Source organism: Sturnus vulgaris, chromosome 3 (assembly GCF_052056855.1).
Source record: "Sturnus vulgaris isolate bStuVul1 chromosome 3, bStuVul1.hap1, whole genome shotgun sequence".
In the NCBI taxonomy this organism is placed as follows: Eukaryota; Metazoa; Chordata; class Aves; order Passeriformes; family Sturnidae; genus Sturnus; species Sturnus vulgaris.
In genome coordinates this window covers 50,847,214-50,863,633 of record NC_142245.1, presented here as the reverse complement: position 1 = coordinate 50,863,633, position 16,420 = coordinate 50,847,214, and the positions used below count along the sequence as shown (strand labels likewise).

The 16,420-nt window shown below is 40.4% G+C and overlaps 1 protein-coding gene across 2 annotated transcripts; it reads left to right on the top strand.

The window, feature by feature from the left end:
* Positions 1-14,366, top strand: STX11 (syntaxin 11). Of its 2 annotated transcripts, XM_088161603.1 has the most exons (4): positions 1-257; positions 5,623-6,416; positions 9,171-9,369; positions 11,315-14,366. In XM_088161603.1, the coding sequence occupies exon 4, from the start codon at positions 11,320-11,322 to the stop codon at positions 12,184-12,186; it is 867 nt and encodes a 288-aa protein (XP_088017729.1). In that variant the 5' UTR covers positions 1-257; positions 5,623-6,416; positions 9,171-9,369; positions 11,315-11,319; the 3' UTR covers positions 12,187-14,366. The 2 variants fall into 2 exon arrangements, with proteins under 2 accessions (XP_088017729.1, XP_014734504.1); XM_014879018.2 differs by lacking the exon at positions 5,623-6,416.
* Positions 14,367-16,420: the final 2,054 nt, after the last annotated feature.

Sequence of the window (16,420 nt, the reverse complement as noted above, 5' to 3'; positions counted from 1 at the left end):
GCGCTCCGCGGGGATGAGCGCTCGCCTCGACGGCGCGGGCGCTGCGGCGGCACCGGCACCTCGGGAAAGGCATCGGCACCTCGGGAAAGGCATCAACACTTCGAGAGCGGCACCGGCACTTCGGAAGCGACATTGACACATCGGAAAAGGCATCGGCACCTCGGGGAGCGGCACCGGCACTTCGGGAGCGGCATCGCCACCTCGGGGAGCGGCGCGGGCGGAGCGACACAGGACCGGCCGGACTGCCCTGCCTGGGGGTGAGTACCAGCCGGGACAGCGCTTTCCTCGGGGGCTGGGCAGGTTTGGTTTCTTCACCCCGGGCACAGCCGGTGCTGGTTGCCGGGACGGGGGCGCAGCCGTATTCCCGAGCTCCCCTGAGCATCCGCTGGAGTTCCCGGACGCCGACGCGCCCGGAGCTGCTGCCGGAGGGAGGGCAGCGCTGGGCAGCGCCGGAGCCCAGGCTGGCCGCCCCTTCCAGGGATGTCCGGGCGTGCTCGGTGCTCGGCACCCAGCCCAGCCGGAGAAGCAGAGGGGCCGTGTGGTGTGCGGGGCTCTCGGCACCTCGGTTTTACCTAAAAGTAGACGGAACTGCCCCTTTTGAGTCGAGTGGCTGAAGCCCGGAGGCAGGAGAGATGATAGGAAATGAGGACTGGGCTTTTGGGTCCGAAGGTGCCTTAGGCTAGCCCTGCTCCTTATGGAATGCAAAAGTGATGGCTGGGTTTTCACAGGATGGTAGAAAAACAGAGGCACTTTAAAATATGTGGCTTCTCATCCAGTCACTACGGATGTCTGCATTTCCACTGCTTTGTCTGTCTGGCTTAACGAGTATCAACATTTTATTCATAGTGCTCATACATGGTTATTAATAGCTCCACAGCAGATTTTACAGAAAATTTGGTTTATATGCATAATATAATAGCTTTTCCTTCGTTCTTGAGTGTCATCATGGCCGGATGTGGAAGTGGGCACAAAAGTTAGCGTTCTTTGATTGCTTCCTATTAAATTGATACTCATTTCCTTCCTACTAAGAACTGGCCCTCGTGAATGTCTGAGATAGCTACATGTCACTCGATGATACTGAGAAAGGAAATGACTAGAATAACACCACTGGCCAAAAACGGACGCTTGCACTTCTTGTTCCTGTTCTTTAGATGGTATTTTAGCAACTGTCTTTTAAGCTGTCAGGAATCAAAATAGCAATATATGAACTTTTTGGGTTAGAATACAATTTGAATGATGATGTTTTCTTATCAGTGCTGATACTCACTATTTAAATAGTGGTGAGACTACAAGATGACCATAACTTTTTTAAAATTCAAAACAGACTAGAGGTCTAACAGATTAACAGAATAAATGTCATCATTAGGAAAGGATGGTTTAGGTGTCCAATTCCTCCGATGATCTTATTCTCATACTTTTTTCTCTGACTGCCTTGTATGCTCACTGGTCTGAAACTGAAATTGCATGTTCAGTTATCAGTTATCTGTTATCTGGCACTTTGGCTGAGGCTAGAATTATGAGTTAAACTCTGTGGTTGCAAGACAGCTCCATGAAGAAAATAAACATGGTACAGAAGATCTCTTCAGACATTAAAATGAGTAAAATATAGTACCTTCTGGGCACTGCAGATAAACGTGATGCTGTGGAATGCAACTGCATATTCCATCAGTCCTGGAGAATTTGGGTGCAGTGCACTTAGGCTCCATGCCTGATGTATTTCACTATACTAACAGTATACTAACACAGTAACCAAGACCTGCTTCAGAAGAAGAAATAATATTTGCCACTAGTGCATAAATTATAGAGAAGGAAGAGAATCTGCTGAGTGAAAAGAATCACCTAAATTTCTCTCCAGCATAGGCAGCATTGTGTGAATATACACGTTGTGCTGGACACACAGTGACACTGGGGGTGAGGGCCCTGAACAAATCCTGGGAATGCAGGGCCACTGCAGGACTGTAAGACATTGCTTTATCCATTTGGTGCACTGTAGCTGTGCACATAAACCAGGCCTGAGAGTGGTTTCTCTATCTTCTCTCTTTCCATCAAGGAAGGTCCCACAGTGCTTCCACAGAGAAATGGTCCAATTTTCAGCAAGTCACAGGCAGTTCAACATAAGCCTAGTGAAAGAAATTGATTACTTTGCATGTTTCCAATGTCAACAGAGGGAACAAACTGACCATTTCCCTTTTCATAGAAAACTCCTTTTATGTGTTGGAGTACTTTGTGTCTCTCCCTGGTCTTCTGAATTAAATGAAGATAATTGTTTCAGCTCCTCTTTCTCCAGGAATGTATTTTCTAAACTGTTTGGAGACAATGCCAAATATGCTCCCTTTGACTATTCTAATGTGATAACTGTTTCAGGATGTACTTTTCCAACTGAGGCCTTATCTATGCCAAGCAGAGTAAAAACAGTCCTTCCCAAACCATCTCTCATATAAGACATGGGGTTTTGGATTTTTTACGATGATAGTATATTGTGAACTTGTTTTGTGGCTTGCGATCAGCTATAACCCCACCAATGCTTTCCTACTGCCAAACTACGTTTCCTACTTTATATTTGTGTGAATAATTTTATCTAAATGTGCCAGGCTTGTCTATATTGAATTTCCTTTTATTTTTGTTACTTCTTCTCTTACTGTTAAGATCATCTTAAATTTTCATAATTTCTCCTCCCCTGCCCCCACCAAATGCTTGCTTGTATTCCCTTCCAGTTCAGTGTCACTTGGAGACTGTACAAGCTCATGTTTGGTTCCACTCTCCAAGTCACTAAAGGAAAATATAGATAACCTGTGAGTGTGACAGATACCCATCCTAATGCTGTATGTTCAAAACCAGTTCTAATGGTGACAACTGCTGTGTCAATATGAAGGTGCTGGACAGATAAACTTTCTCTTATCTTTTATCTGGCCCATTAATTTTCTTTGACTCTGGTCATCCTTGTAGTTCAAGGATGACAAAGCATGGTGCAGAAATTACTTAGGCAATGGTAACTTGATCTAGTAAACTCATCTCAACACCAAATCTGGGTGTTCACTTTTTGCAGTGAAGCCATTTTTGGGTTGTTCGCCAAGATGTGGCCATGAGCCAGCTCTGGTGAGGAACATCATTCCCAGGGAGTGGTCTAGGGCTGGCTCCTGGGAACCCCCTCTTGGGTAGTGAGGGGGCTCCACATGAGGGGACGAAAGCAATTTGGTTTTTATCTCTGCCTTGATAGGCTAGGTCACATATTAAGACACTCTACACAATCAGCAAGAGCTCTCACACAGTGCTTGGCACTTACATCTAGGTCATATTTATGTAGGTTTATCAGAGAGAATGATGTCACGTATCTTGACTTCAGCAGGCCTATCATGTGTGCAGCTTTTGTCTAATCTGTTATGGCAGTTAACACATTAATCGCCAGGATAATTCTCATGTTTGGAAAAGTCAAGGAATTACTGCACGCTTCTGCTTTTCCTGCTATGCCTTTTCTCTGTGCTGTGTTTGTGGTAGTGACAACTCACTTGTTTTTGAAAGCAAGAATAAAGCTTGCTTGAGTTTTTGATATGCCCAATCAGGTGTGTCCTAATTACATCTATATCTTCTCCCAACTTCACTTGTGTTTTCAATGGGCCTGTAAACATCCAAGGCTGCTAAGTAGTGTAACTGCCATAAAGCCTGACGCATCCTGGGGCTGAGGCTGTGGGTATGCATGTGTGGCTGTAGGGGTTATTTCCTGCCTGGGAGTAGTTTGGTGCAGGTACAGTTGTGTAGATTTTGCAATAGGATCCCAAACTGAGCCTCATGTGTACTGGCCTACATGATCAAATATCAAGAAAGCAACCTGTATTTAACCTTAAAGGATTTTTTTTAAAGTCAAGAGTACTTAGTCTCAGATTGTAACACTTTATCACAAGCCTTAAATATATATGCTTTTCAAAAAATAATGCAGTTGTTCTAATTTAAAAACAGCAGTAGAACATGTTGCTTCTGACTGATGATCACATGCAACCTCATGTTTCTATTTGCATACCAACACAACGTCTAAATCACTTATAAATACCACTGTGTGGTGGCAATAGTAGTTACATAAATGTGGTATGTACACAGCTATTTCACTGAGCCAATGTGTTCCAGGGAAGCTGAGGTGATTAATTAGATAATGTATATACTCATGGTGCTGCATTGCCAGCACTGCCTGTGAGTGTGTTGGCTGATTGCCCTGCATGGTGACCTGTAATGATGCTGAGCTGTAGTAATTGCCAAGAAATGCATGGATGGCTGTCTCACTGTTTATGTTAGTGGTATGGATCTGTCTTAACCACTTGCCAAGCCCTTGGAGGTACAGTTCACACTCCCCTTGTCTCCATCTAGGCCAGTTTTACCTGAAGACTTTGATATTGCACACCAGTGAAGATGGAGAAACCTTTTTGTTGCTGCTCCCAACCCCACCCAACCACCACCAAATCTAGTTACAATTGCTCACTTATGTGACTTGTGAGGAAAATGTCAAGAAGAGATACTGAGGATCTATTTTATCTATCCACTATTGAAAATTTGTCAGCGGTGATCCGTAGCTCTCCAGTGAAAACTTAGACAACCTAGTAAATAGTAGCAGTCAACCCATGTAAAACAAGCTGACCTCTCCAATGCAGGAATAATGTTTACTCTCATGGCTACTGAGTAATAACGAGTTAAAACATCAGATTTTTTTTCTCAGTCTTATCATAAATATGTGAAAAATGGCATATTATAGTGCATTTAATACAAACCAGCAGCGTCTCCTAGTTTTGATACTAACGTCTAGGAAAGCTGATAACCAGTCTACAGAAAACCCCAGGATGGTTAAATGTATTCAGTACATCTAAGAAGTATGAGATGTACTCTAGATCCTTGAATTCATAATATGTTGCCGTGCAAAAATTGAGAGATTGAATACTGGTAAAGAAACTGAGATAAGTCAAAGAAGAACATCCAAGGCTATCAGTATTCTTGCAATTACTGCCTCATTTCTTTGAATTAGAGGCAACAATCTGAAAAGTTTCCCCCCATTGGTTTTTCCTAGCCTTTATGATAGGAAAGGAACCATGGTAGACTTGGAGATTCTGTCAGATGCAGAAGTTGCCTGCAAAAAATGGAGTCATCCCTACTTCTCTGAATATATCAGCTTGTAATAAATAAATTGTCCTGGCACAAACAGGGAAATTGACACTTCATGAAAGCTTTTGGGAAAAAATGATACCCTGAGCATTTACAACTGCAGATATTTGTCTCTAGGGTGATGGAAAGTTTAAAGGTGGTGTTCTGTTGTACAGAGGCTTTCATGACCATATGAGCTGGGTAGTATAGTTTTCAGATACACTTGCAACTTCTTGATGGATTTCTGTAGCTTTATAACTGGCAGTCAGTGTTAACTGATAGACTTTAATTCCCAAATGCATTTTGCCTATTTTTAAACATTGTGAAATCCAAGAAATTCCGGAGAGGAGAACTTTCTTTAAGTGAGGCCGCAAAAAGATTTTGAGCTGCTGATCTCTGTCATAGTTTTTAATATTGCAGTTAATACATACATGTGATCTTAAAACAGCTTGAGAAGACACACTATCCTAATAATTAGATTATTTTTTTTGTTTGTTTCAGGCTCTTACAGAGGAGAAGAGAGAAAAAAAATTGAGTAATTTGAAAAATTCAAGCCTGCTGTGCCACTTGTGATGGGCATGGTTGAGAAGACAGTGAATTTGGACTGAAAAGATGATTAGTACTCTGCTATAAGCCAATTACTCTTCTGGAAAAAGGAAAACCTACTGTTAAAAAAAGTCTTTTTCCCAAGTTAATTGATATTGTCAAATGTATTATTAGACAACAGATACCAAACACAAATATTAATTCTAGTCCAAGACAATTGTTTACAAAAGAGATGGTTGCTAAAAATTATTAAATCTGAACTCCAACTCTTAAACAAAAGGCTTCAGCTAAATTTAATTTTTTTTTACCTATGCATGACTTGCATTTTAGTGCAACAGCAGCACTTTATTTGCCTTGGAATGCAGTATGTTCAATTCAGCAAGTCCATCTGAGTATATTTCCATCAATTCTACATCCTCTACAAGCCATATGGGAAGTCACTGAGATGTGCTGACACACACTTAGCTATGAAGTAATTTTGTGTAAGAGCAGGTTATTTCCTAATTGTTCACCACTTGTGTTTTGGGTCACAACTATTGTGTGTCATGTGATCAAAATCACATGCCATTCAGAGCCAGGATGAGCCACGTGGGTTCCTTTTACCTTCCAAGGGCGAGAAGAACTACTGACAGAAATGGTTGTTAACCAACTTGTTTTGAAATATCTGATGTTCCTTAAACAGCTGAAGCAAAAGCTTCATCTTGTAAGGCCCTACTCAAGACTGGAAAGATTGCTGACTAGACTTTTTGGTAAGATGGTATTAAGTAGCAGCTGCCATTTATGAATGCTGCAAGAAGAAAAAATATACACTGCCTTCCTTCCCAGCAGGTGGCCATGAAATATGGCTGCTGTGCTGAAACTGCTTCATCATGTCACCATTTGTCCCCAAACTCTGATCACAGAATCACACAATATTCTGAGCTGCAAGGAGCACACAAGGATCATTGACCCCAACTCTTAAGTGAATGGCCCGTATGGGGATAGACTGTGGATATACAAATGTTCAAGCTGAAATAAACATAAGTGTGTAATTCGCTTGTTTCTACAGAAATAATTTTTTATCCTTAGATCATTTACATTCTACATAGTTAACAGGCTTCAGAACATTAGCAATGTTAGGCAATGTTTGTAAGACTCCCTTTTGTATGTATATGCAGCTAACTAAAAGGGGGTGTATGCATGTGCATAGTTTTTGATTTTCAGAGTGGATTTTCTTTCTTGTCTGAAATCCCATGTCATACACAGTTGTCTGGGGCTGCAGTCTTATTGCAACAGGACAATTTGCATGTTTCTCATGCATGATGAGAAAGCTTGTCACTGTGGTGATTAATACCAGTAAGGAGCAAAGTAACATGAAAAGATGAGCACTGAATGTGCCCTCAGCTGACTGTCCTTGCTGGGTATCTGCTTCCAAAGCTATCATTTCCTGGTCTGTATTTCCTGTGTGTGTGTACAGGTGTACACATCACGATGGACTGCAGAAGGAGCTTCATATTTACAAGGATAGATTTACCCAAAAATACAAACGTGGAAGTACATGTTCCAGTTTGAATATATGTAGCATTTTAAAATAAAATATAACTGACAGCTAATCTATTGAACCTCACACTCTTAAAATTAAGGCAGTTACACACTTGCAGTTTTTACTCCAGAGTAGTTGCTGTCTTGGTATTCTAATGTGTTAGATGTCTCTTATATAGACTTGTGCAAGTAGTTGAATGCATTTAATGTTCATGGTTGAATTAGCAAACTTTTTATCTAAGGCTGATTACCAGAACAGAATTTAGACTAGACCTTGGACATTGTCTAATCCAGGCCTGCTCAAAATGCACACAGGTAGTTTAAGTTGCTGAGGGCCATGTCAAGTAGAGTTTTAAATTTCTTCAAGGATGCTGTTTTCTGGGCACCTTTTCCATTGTTTCTCAATGTTTGGGGTTTTCTTCTTTTTCCTTTCTCCCCCCATTTCGTATCTGGCTGGCTCTTCTCTTGTTTCCACTTAGGTGTGTTGCATCTTGTGCTATTGCTGTACATTTCCATGAAGGGTCTAGCCTTGCATTAAGCAGTTAGTGATGGCAACAAGATGTCCCTTGAGCTTCCTGTTTCTCAGGCTGAACATTCCCAACTCTCTCAGCTTTTCTTCATATGCCAGGTGCTCCAGCACCTCTGACCACCTCTGTGGCCTCCCCTGAGCTCATCCCAGTGTGTCTGGTGAGTAATGCTCCAGATGTGGTCTCTCAAGGGTCAGACAGCAGGGGTCCCTTTCCTTCCTCACTTTTGCTGCTCCAGCCTGGATGCATGGCTCATATTCCTGTTCATGCCTTACCAGCACATTGACGTCCTGCAGAGCTGCTTCCCCATCAGAGAGGCCAACTTCTACTGCTGCACTGGGCACTGTATGAAGGGAGAGACTGATGCTCATTTTACAGACTGAGGTCTGAGGCTATCCCTAGCAACCAGTAATGCACCATGTATTAATCTATTGCTGTTCAAATTACGAGCAATGCAATCAGTGTATATGGAGATGCAAACTTTGCTGAGTAACAACAGCATCTGATAAAGGAGGCCATCTTTTCTAATCCATGATTTGTTAAGTTGAAATATTTCAAATTGCTGTTCTTCCTTGCTCTCTCTGCTTATTTATTTCAGCTCTTTAGTGTCAGTTCTGTCCCTGACACCATCCAAGGAATGCTTGGAAGTTATTGTCCTCTCTTGGGAAGATCTGGTCGCTCCTTGTTTGAAATGAGAATTTGAAATAGGAAAAGACCTCTGTAGTGATGCTACATTCCAGTCTACTGTTTTCCTTTATGTAAAAAATCCTGAAGTTCTGCCAAACTGTGTTTCTCAAAGCAACAGTTTCCAAATACCCTAAATAAATTTACTGTGTTCCTTGAGCAAAAGGTGCTCAAGAAAGCTGAAATCTAAACATTTTCTTGAACCTCACAAATCTCTTTGGCCATATATTACAAATGCTGACCTATGAAGTACTTGAGCACGTTCAGCATAAAGCTGAACAAATGTCCTCTGTAATTTGTAGTGTTTGTGGCCTAATACGATGCTGAAATACAGACATAAAGCTACTGTCCTTCCATCTTGTCCAGGTACTGTGTGTAGATAAGGAAGAACATCTTGAAAATATGAAGTGGGAAGCAGACTAGGTGATGCACTTTAGAAACAGAATGTAAAAGACAGGACCTGGGGAGAATGAAAGAAAGTGCCAAAAGGTCCCTGATTTTGCAGGATTTTGAAGTCAGGCTCAAATAGATGGCATCCATTTGTTAGGACAGAAGTGTGAGCACTTTAGCTGAGGAGACATATCCCAGACAGGCACAGGTCCTCAATGCAGAGTTAAAAGATACTAATGTTGAACACCTTAGGTGTAGGTTTTGGTATGTAGATACAATTAATGTAGGCTTTTAGAACTAAGTATTGGGAAGCTGGGAGAACCCAGGGTGAAGATTCTAAGTGCAACTGCAACTTGATCCCTCTGTTCTGCTTACAACTAGACTCTACTGGATCTGCTGGATCACAGACATCGTGTGTGATGCTGTCCATGTCACTGGAGAGGAGCTCTTCACAAGTGGCCTTGATCCATGTGTTCATTCACTGATGTCCAGCTTGCTCCTTCGCAATCTTACTCAGCAAAGTGCTCGAGGCTTGCAGCAGTGACTGAAGTCAAAAGGGGCTGACTTCTGAACATTCCAGGTACAAAGAATTGTGCGTGAGGGGTTTCAAGTGGGCATCATAAATTATCATAAATTATCACTATTATCCTTAATGACTCTGGGCTGAAACCTGACTGTGGGGCTGTTAGATTTGCCTTTCCCCAAAAAACTGGTAGGAGTTTATCGAACTTTCCAAAGATTTTGCAGGGAAAATCCCTGAGGAAACGAACAGTAGCAACATAGTCAATGAGACAGCATGAACTGAATGATGAATATTAAATTTTGTGCTGTACAACTTATATTCAGCACATACAGACTGTAGACAGAAGCTTGGTGGAAGTGATAATGCACAGGCCAGTGTTTAATTGCATGATCTTCCTGTGTACAGGCAACATTGTGGTACGATCTAAGGCCACACTTGACAGCTCCTTACTCTTCTTTTAATCTTTGACTTTTTAACCTTTCCTGTTGTATTAAAAGAAAGAAAAAAAACCAGTATTTTTAGAGATGCCACAGAATTAGTATACACATGAATTTACTACAGCATTAGTATTTTCATGTTATGAATTACTAGGTATTTGCTTCTACATTTCTTCCTGGGGAAGGAAGGGTAAGCCTACTCCTACAAAATTATGAATTTTTTACACAGGAGCTTTACTTAGTGTTTGCTTGACAAAGAAAACACAAACAGAAAGCGAAATAATTGTTGAGCGAGTTGTACTATGCTCTCTGTAGAAGGCTGATGAAATTTAATTTTTCTCAAGTTCAAGGAATGGTAAGCACAAAGTTAACAGAATCACAACATTTGTAGGGTTGGAAGGGACCTTGGAGATCATTTAGTCCAAATCCCCTGCTAAGACAGGGTCACCTAAATCGGGAGACACAGGAATGTGTCCAGTGGGTTTTGAATGCCTCCAGAAAGGGAGACTCTACGACCTCCCTGGGCAGCCTCTGCCATCCTCAATGTAGAGAAGTTCTTCCTTGTGTTGCGATGAAACTTTTGTGGTTTAGTTTATGGACATTTTTTTTGTCCTGTTGATGGGTACCACTGAAAATTGTCTGGCACCATCCTCTTGACACGTGTCTTTGACATATTTATATGTGTTGATCAGATCCTCTCTGTCTTCTCTAGACTAAATAGGCCCAGCTCCTGCAGTCTCTCTTCATAAGACAGATGCTCCACATCCCTAATTGTTGATGTCTGATACTCTATGGTCAATGATAGCATCTGGAAACACTAGTTGCTTTTTCTTTTTTCTTTTTTCTTTTTTTGGCCTTTTTTCTTTTTTCTTTTTGTTTTTTTTTTTTTTTTTCTTTTTTTCTTTTTTCTTTTTTTTTTCATTTTTTTCATTTTTTCATCTCCCCCCCTCCCCAATCTTGATGCTTCCCACACCATTTTTTGAAACTTTTCTTTTCCAATTGTATTGGTAAATGCCATTTCTGTATTTGAGAGGCTTCTTAGTATTCTCCCAGGAAAAGCAAACTTAGAATGAGGGAAGCCCGTGACATTTTGGGCAGTTGATGTAATGAAGGATCAGGAGCTAGAGGAGATTTCTCTGGTGAGTAGTGGTGGAAGGTGTTCAGTTATTAACATGTCTACAGATGCTGATAGCTGAAGGCTTCCTATCAGGAGTCTGGTTTTCCTCTCCAAGTAAGACTGGCATTTTGTGGGGAGTTTGGGACTCTCCTACTATTCTTTTGGATTTGTTTTCAGGATCTGTTGTCTTCTTTCCTGCAGTTTTTCTTTCTAATCTTAGTACTTTCTAGAACAGTGTTCTAGCAGAGTTTTGGATGTGATATCTATCACTATATAAAATACTGTGAACAAATTTAAAATCTGGTATTTTGGGTTATCTTTGGTAAGTTATGTTTGTTATCTATGATTTAGTTATAACCATGATGTAGCTATTAGTTAAAAATTTTCAATTCCTTTAACCAATATTTTAGTAACTTCAAACTCATTCCTCCTGTTCTTGGTTTTACAGGCACGATGAAAGACCGTTTAAGTGAGCTGCGTGAATTTGCCAGGTTACACAACCAACAGTTTTCTGATAGTGATGAGGATGAAAATTCACCCCAGGATATTCTCCTTTATGAGACGGATTATGCCTTGGAAATTCTTCATAAGGACATCCAGACCATCCGGACAGAAAATGACCACCTAAAAGCAGATGTCAACCGTCTCAGAAAGCAAAACACCCGCTTCCTTACTTCCATGCGCCGTCTTAGTAGCATCAAACGAGATACTAATTGTATTGCCAGAGACATTAAGAGCCGTGGAGAAAGCATCCACAGGAAACTGCAGGTAATGAGAGACTTCTGTGAAGATGCAATAACAAAGTATGGAGCCATGTCTGTCATTGCCAGGGTGGCGAAGAACCACTACGTTGACCTCATGCACACATTTCAGGACGCTATGTTTGATTACAATGCAACAGAGATGAACCAGCGGGAGAACTGCAAGATTCGAATTCAGCGGCAGCTGGAGATCATGGGCAAAGATGTTTCTGGGCAGCAGATTGAGGAGATGATTGAGCAAGGCAAATGGGATGTCTTCTCTGAGAATCTCTTGTCAGATGTTAAAGGAGCTCGTGCAGCCTTGAATGAGATAGAGACGCGACACAAGGAGCTGGTGAAGTTGGAAGGCCGCATTAAGGAAGTTCACGAGCTCTTTCTGCAGGTGGCCCTGCTGGTGGAGGAACAGGCAGACACCTTTGATGTTATTGAGATAAATATGCAAAATGTTGAGGACTATGTAGGAGATGCTAAAGACCAAGTGAAAAAAGCTTTGGAATACAGGAGAAAACATCCCCTCAGAACAATCCTCTGCTGCTGCTTATCATGTTGCAGAAGGTGATGGTCCCACTGGAGCTATCACAGACTGACTTGAATGCCTTCAAAATCAGGTGTTCTTTCCTGAGACTTTTCTGTGATGTCAAGCCCTAGAAACAGGGGGGATATTTTGCAGTTGGTCTTGCTCATTGCCTTTTTACTAAATGTGCTGAAAGCTGTTTGTATTTATGAATTCCTAGAGATGTTGATAAAACTATTTTAATCTAATTTTTATTGAAAGGTGCTGTTACTGTAACTAGAGGTGCAATATCTCTACAGTGATACTTGTTTCATATAGGCAAGAAAGAAGAATGAATAACTTGTCCTGGGGAAGATAAATACTTTCAAAAAGTAACTTTATTCTTATTTGTCAAAGTGAGGCTGCAGGAGGTGAGGCCTTATTGCCTGGGGTGACACAGTACACCACAGAATCAGGAGGTTAGAGTTTTAACTAGGTTTTGGAGCCTGCTGATGCAAATTTGACAAAATACTGAGCCTGGAGCAGGACCAGGACACAGAACTACTTTCTCTTTTAAATTGATTTGCAGCTGTCTGGAATCTTAACAGAAGTGGCTGCACCTTAAATGGTAATATGCACATTTTGCTCTATTTGTGTGTAAGTGACTGCTTTTTTCCATTTTGAGCACCCAACTCTCTCAAGGTGGCTAAAAGCACTGCAACACTGAGGCATCTCACCCACTTTTAACTTGAGCCACTCTCTGGACTTTCCGTTTCAAACCTGCCATGCTTTCATGTTCTGGGTGCATTTTTCTGCCAATTAACACTTCAATCGGAGCTGAAACATGGAGTGGCCTTCTGTAGAAACACTTACAAGAAGACAACAGCTGTGAGGTTGAGAAAGTATTTTAGGGTCTCCTGTAGTGGCACATACATAGAAGAAGTTTTAGTGGAATGTCTGGCCTGTCAGCACACTTTCATTTTTTATAAGCATTGACCAAATGTTTTTTTTTAATATCTATTTTAAAGATGAAGGAATATTTTTTTTTAATATGCAGTTTTACTGGTGTACAGAAATTTTGACTTTTCTCCAATTGTTGGGAAATCTCCACCTGAGAAAGCAAATAGAACTATTTCTTCAGTACATCTGAAGAAGAAAGAAAAGTTTCATGTAATTTCAGTGCTCTTTTCAAGTTTAAAAGGAAAGTCTCCTTTTGTGTAATGGGAGTCTGCCCTTCCATAAGGGCAAACCAGTAGGTTTGGAGTATTGCAAGGAAATAAAAAATGTACAGCCCTGGTAAGCACTGAGCACTCTCACTGAAACATATTCACAAAATCTGATGATTGATCACAGCTCCTGCTTCTGGAGGTTTTCCAACTATATTTCTAGGTGGCTTCCTGAAACACTGTGATCTATTGCTAGCCTTTGAAATAATGCGGGACATTTTTTCAGAAGTTAATTTTTTTAAAGTGATGGTCATATTTGTACCTATTTTAATAAATATATTTTAACATTTCAAATATTTTGTATTTGGGAGTTTTCCTTAGATGTGCATAGATGTACACCTTCCTGCACCAGTCGCAGTGAAACTTCTCCCTTCTTACCTTTTGCACCCTGATTTTGTATGTGAAAAAAAAAAACGCAAACATTTCTTACTATTTGCATTAATATAACAAAACAGAAAAATAACTCCAACTTCCAAGCTTTCATATCTTACTGGGAAACAATTTTAGCCAGACAGGCTTTTTTACACAAATAGAAGCTAAAGGGATAACTGTTCTCAGAAACTGAGTGTCCCTTTTGCTGTCTCTGATAACATGGAAGAGTGAGGAACACCGATCTCCTAAACTGTAAGGTATTTTGATATTCAGTGGTGTACTGGTGATATCAGTGTTATGCTTGTCTGAGGACCTCTCCAGTGAGGTGTTCAAACTTGAAGTGGGAGAAAGGAGGGTGGTGAGCTGGGACCACAGCCAGTGGCTTTGGTGCTACTCAAGAAGACAAAGTCGTTTACTCTGTAGGTACTGCCATTAAGTCAGTGGAACTGTGCATTCATAGAGAAATAGCCTAAACCTCTGAAAGTCAGCATGTGGGGATGAACCAATAAAGAATGAAATAATGTATTTCCTTTCACATGCATATTCCTAGCACTTGCCAATGTTTTTGATAAAAAATATGTACTTTTTTGTGCTGTTTCCTTTTTTGCATCTACAAATGGAATAAAAGATTTGATAAGAAAAACTGAACATGCAGAGTGTTGTACATTGGATCTGCAGCTCTGAATAGTTTTTTTGCATTGTCAAAGTTCAGTTTAAAAGTTGCTGGACTAAATTATGAGTTGGTTAAAGGAGATTAAACAAGGCCTAGGAAAAAAAGTCCTCCTAATTTTTTTGCCATGGTAAATGAAATATGTTGCATATTGAGACAGACTTGCTATTGCTTTTTTCCCTAAAAAACCCAAGAAAAATGAGTTTCATGCATTTCAAGATGATTCGCTAGTTAAAAAAAAAATCAAATTCATTCTGGCAGTTCTGAGAGACCTTGATGATTGCAGTAGTAGATATGCAAAACTATTATTCAAACCTTTAGTTTGATTTGAGGCACAGGGAAAGAGAGCAGTAAGAAAAGGCAATTGCAGACCTTCTCTCCTGACTTAGAGCTGTTGCTGTAGGGAAAAAATGAGAATTAGTCAAAAACCAACCTGATACCTTTTAAAACTATTTTTTAAGATGCATTGTGAGTTAAGAGACACTTAAAAATTACTTCCAGTAACTGAAGCAATCATTCTGTCATTCTCTTCCTTGCAAACACGTCCATTGCCTAATACTTCGGGGGTTTTTCTACCCTTCAGTTGCGTAAGAACTCAAATTTAGCTAGCCCATGAACTTGCCTAATCATAGTTAAACAGACTTGAAAAAAACCCCTATATCTGCAAGGACTCATGCCACACAGGATGAGTGAAAGAAGATGATAAAAGTTGCTTGATAATATGTTAGCGTACTAATAAGAGAAGCTGCAGAATGGACATCTTCTGAGGAAAGCTGCCTTTTCTTTCTGCAAGTCAGCACAACTTCTATGCAAATGTGCGTAGCGCATTCTATGGGTTGGAAGTGTTTGGGCTTTTTTTCCCCTCTTCCCTCATATGGCAAACACTTAAACTGGGTTTGAGGGGTGATGAAATTAAAATCCGTCAGGGGATGTTTTAGCTTTTAGCTGTTACTTTGGTTTTATTTCCTACTGAAGCTGAAGCTTCTGAATCCACACCACCAACCATCTACCAACCAGTCCTTTCTGAAGAGAACAAAGAGAACTGGCAACTAGGAGCACTTTGCTCCTTCTAAAAAGTTGTCCAGGTTTAGAGACAAATGGGGATAGAATTCAACATGACAAAGTCACCCCAGGACAAAAGCATAAGACAACATAGTATACATATAAGAGAAAAAAATTCCCCCTATTACAAAATATAAAGTTTAGTATGTAATGGATATGCATATGGGTCTCCATTTCATCTTGAGGGGACTTTTTTTTTTTTAATCACGGGTTTCATTTTAGAGAAATGTCAGTGAGACAATTGCTTCCTCAAAACGAAGGACTAGACTGTGGACACACTTGCACATATAAGCAGGTATCTCTGGCACATGTCTTGGGAGAAACTTTTTGAAATAAAGGGATAGCTCTTAAAATCCAGATACCTTTTTTTTCTGGGGGCTGAACTGAGTAGCTATGCTAAACTGCTGCTTTTCTGATGTTTTGGATACACAGCCCAAGTTGTATTGCTATTATTTCTTGAAAACAAAACATATTCTCTAGATTTTTGAAACGTGGTAGCTATTTAAAATTGATTGAAAAAGGAAAGAGTTACATGGGGTTGTGCTTCTATCTCTAGGACAGTATCACAGATATAATGAAGGCAGGAAACAGTGTAATTTAATAGATACTGTATGTGGTGATTCTGGTTAATAAATTTCCCATATAATGGGATTTTCACATGGAGCCATGCTGTTTGTTTCTCTAATAAGTAAGAAGGCAACAGGAGATCTATCTTCCTCCAAGTTTTTAGCATATTATATAGTGTCTTCATAATGGTTGAGCCAAAGCAAGTAAGGGCCAGCAGAAGACAGCTTCACCATCATGCCTTACAGTGCATACGTTGTTAGGGCACCAAGTCTGAGCAACAAAAAGTAACATTTTACTGTGTTTCTTAGAAATAGTGTTAATGTGAACAGAAAAGGTAAAAAACCTAACCGACAGTGTTTCTCTACTCAATACTTTGCTGAAAGGCACAACCCTACTGAATAGA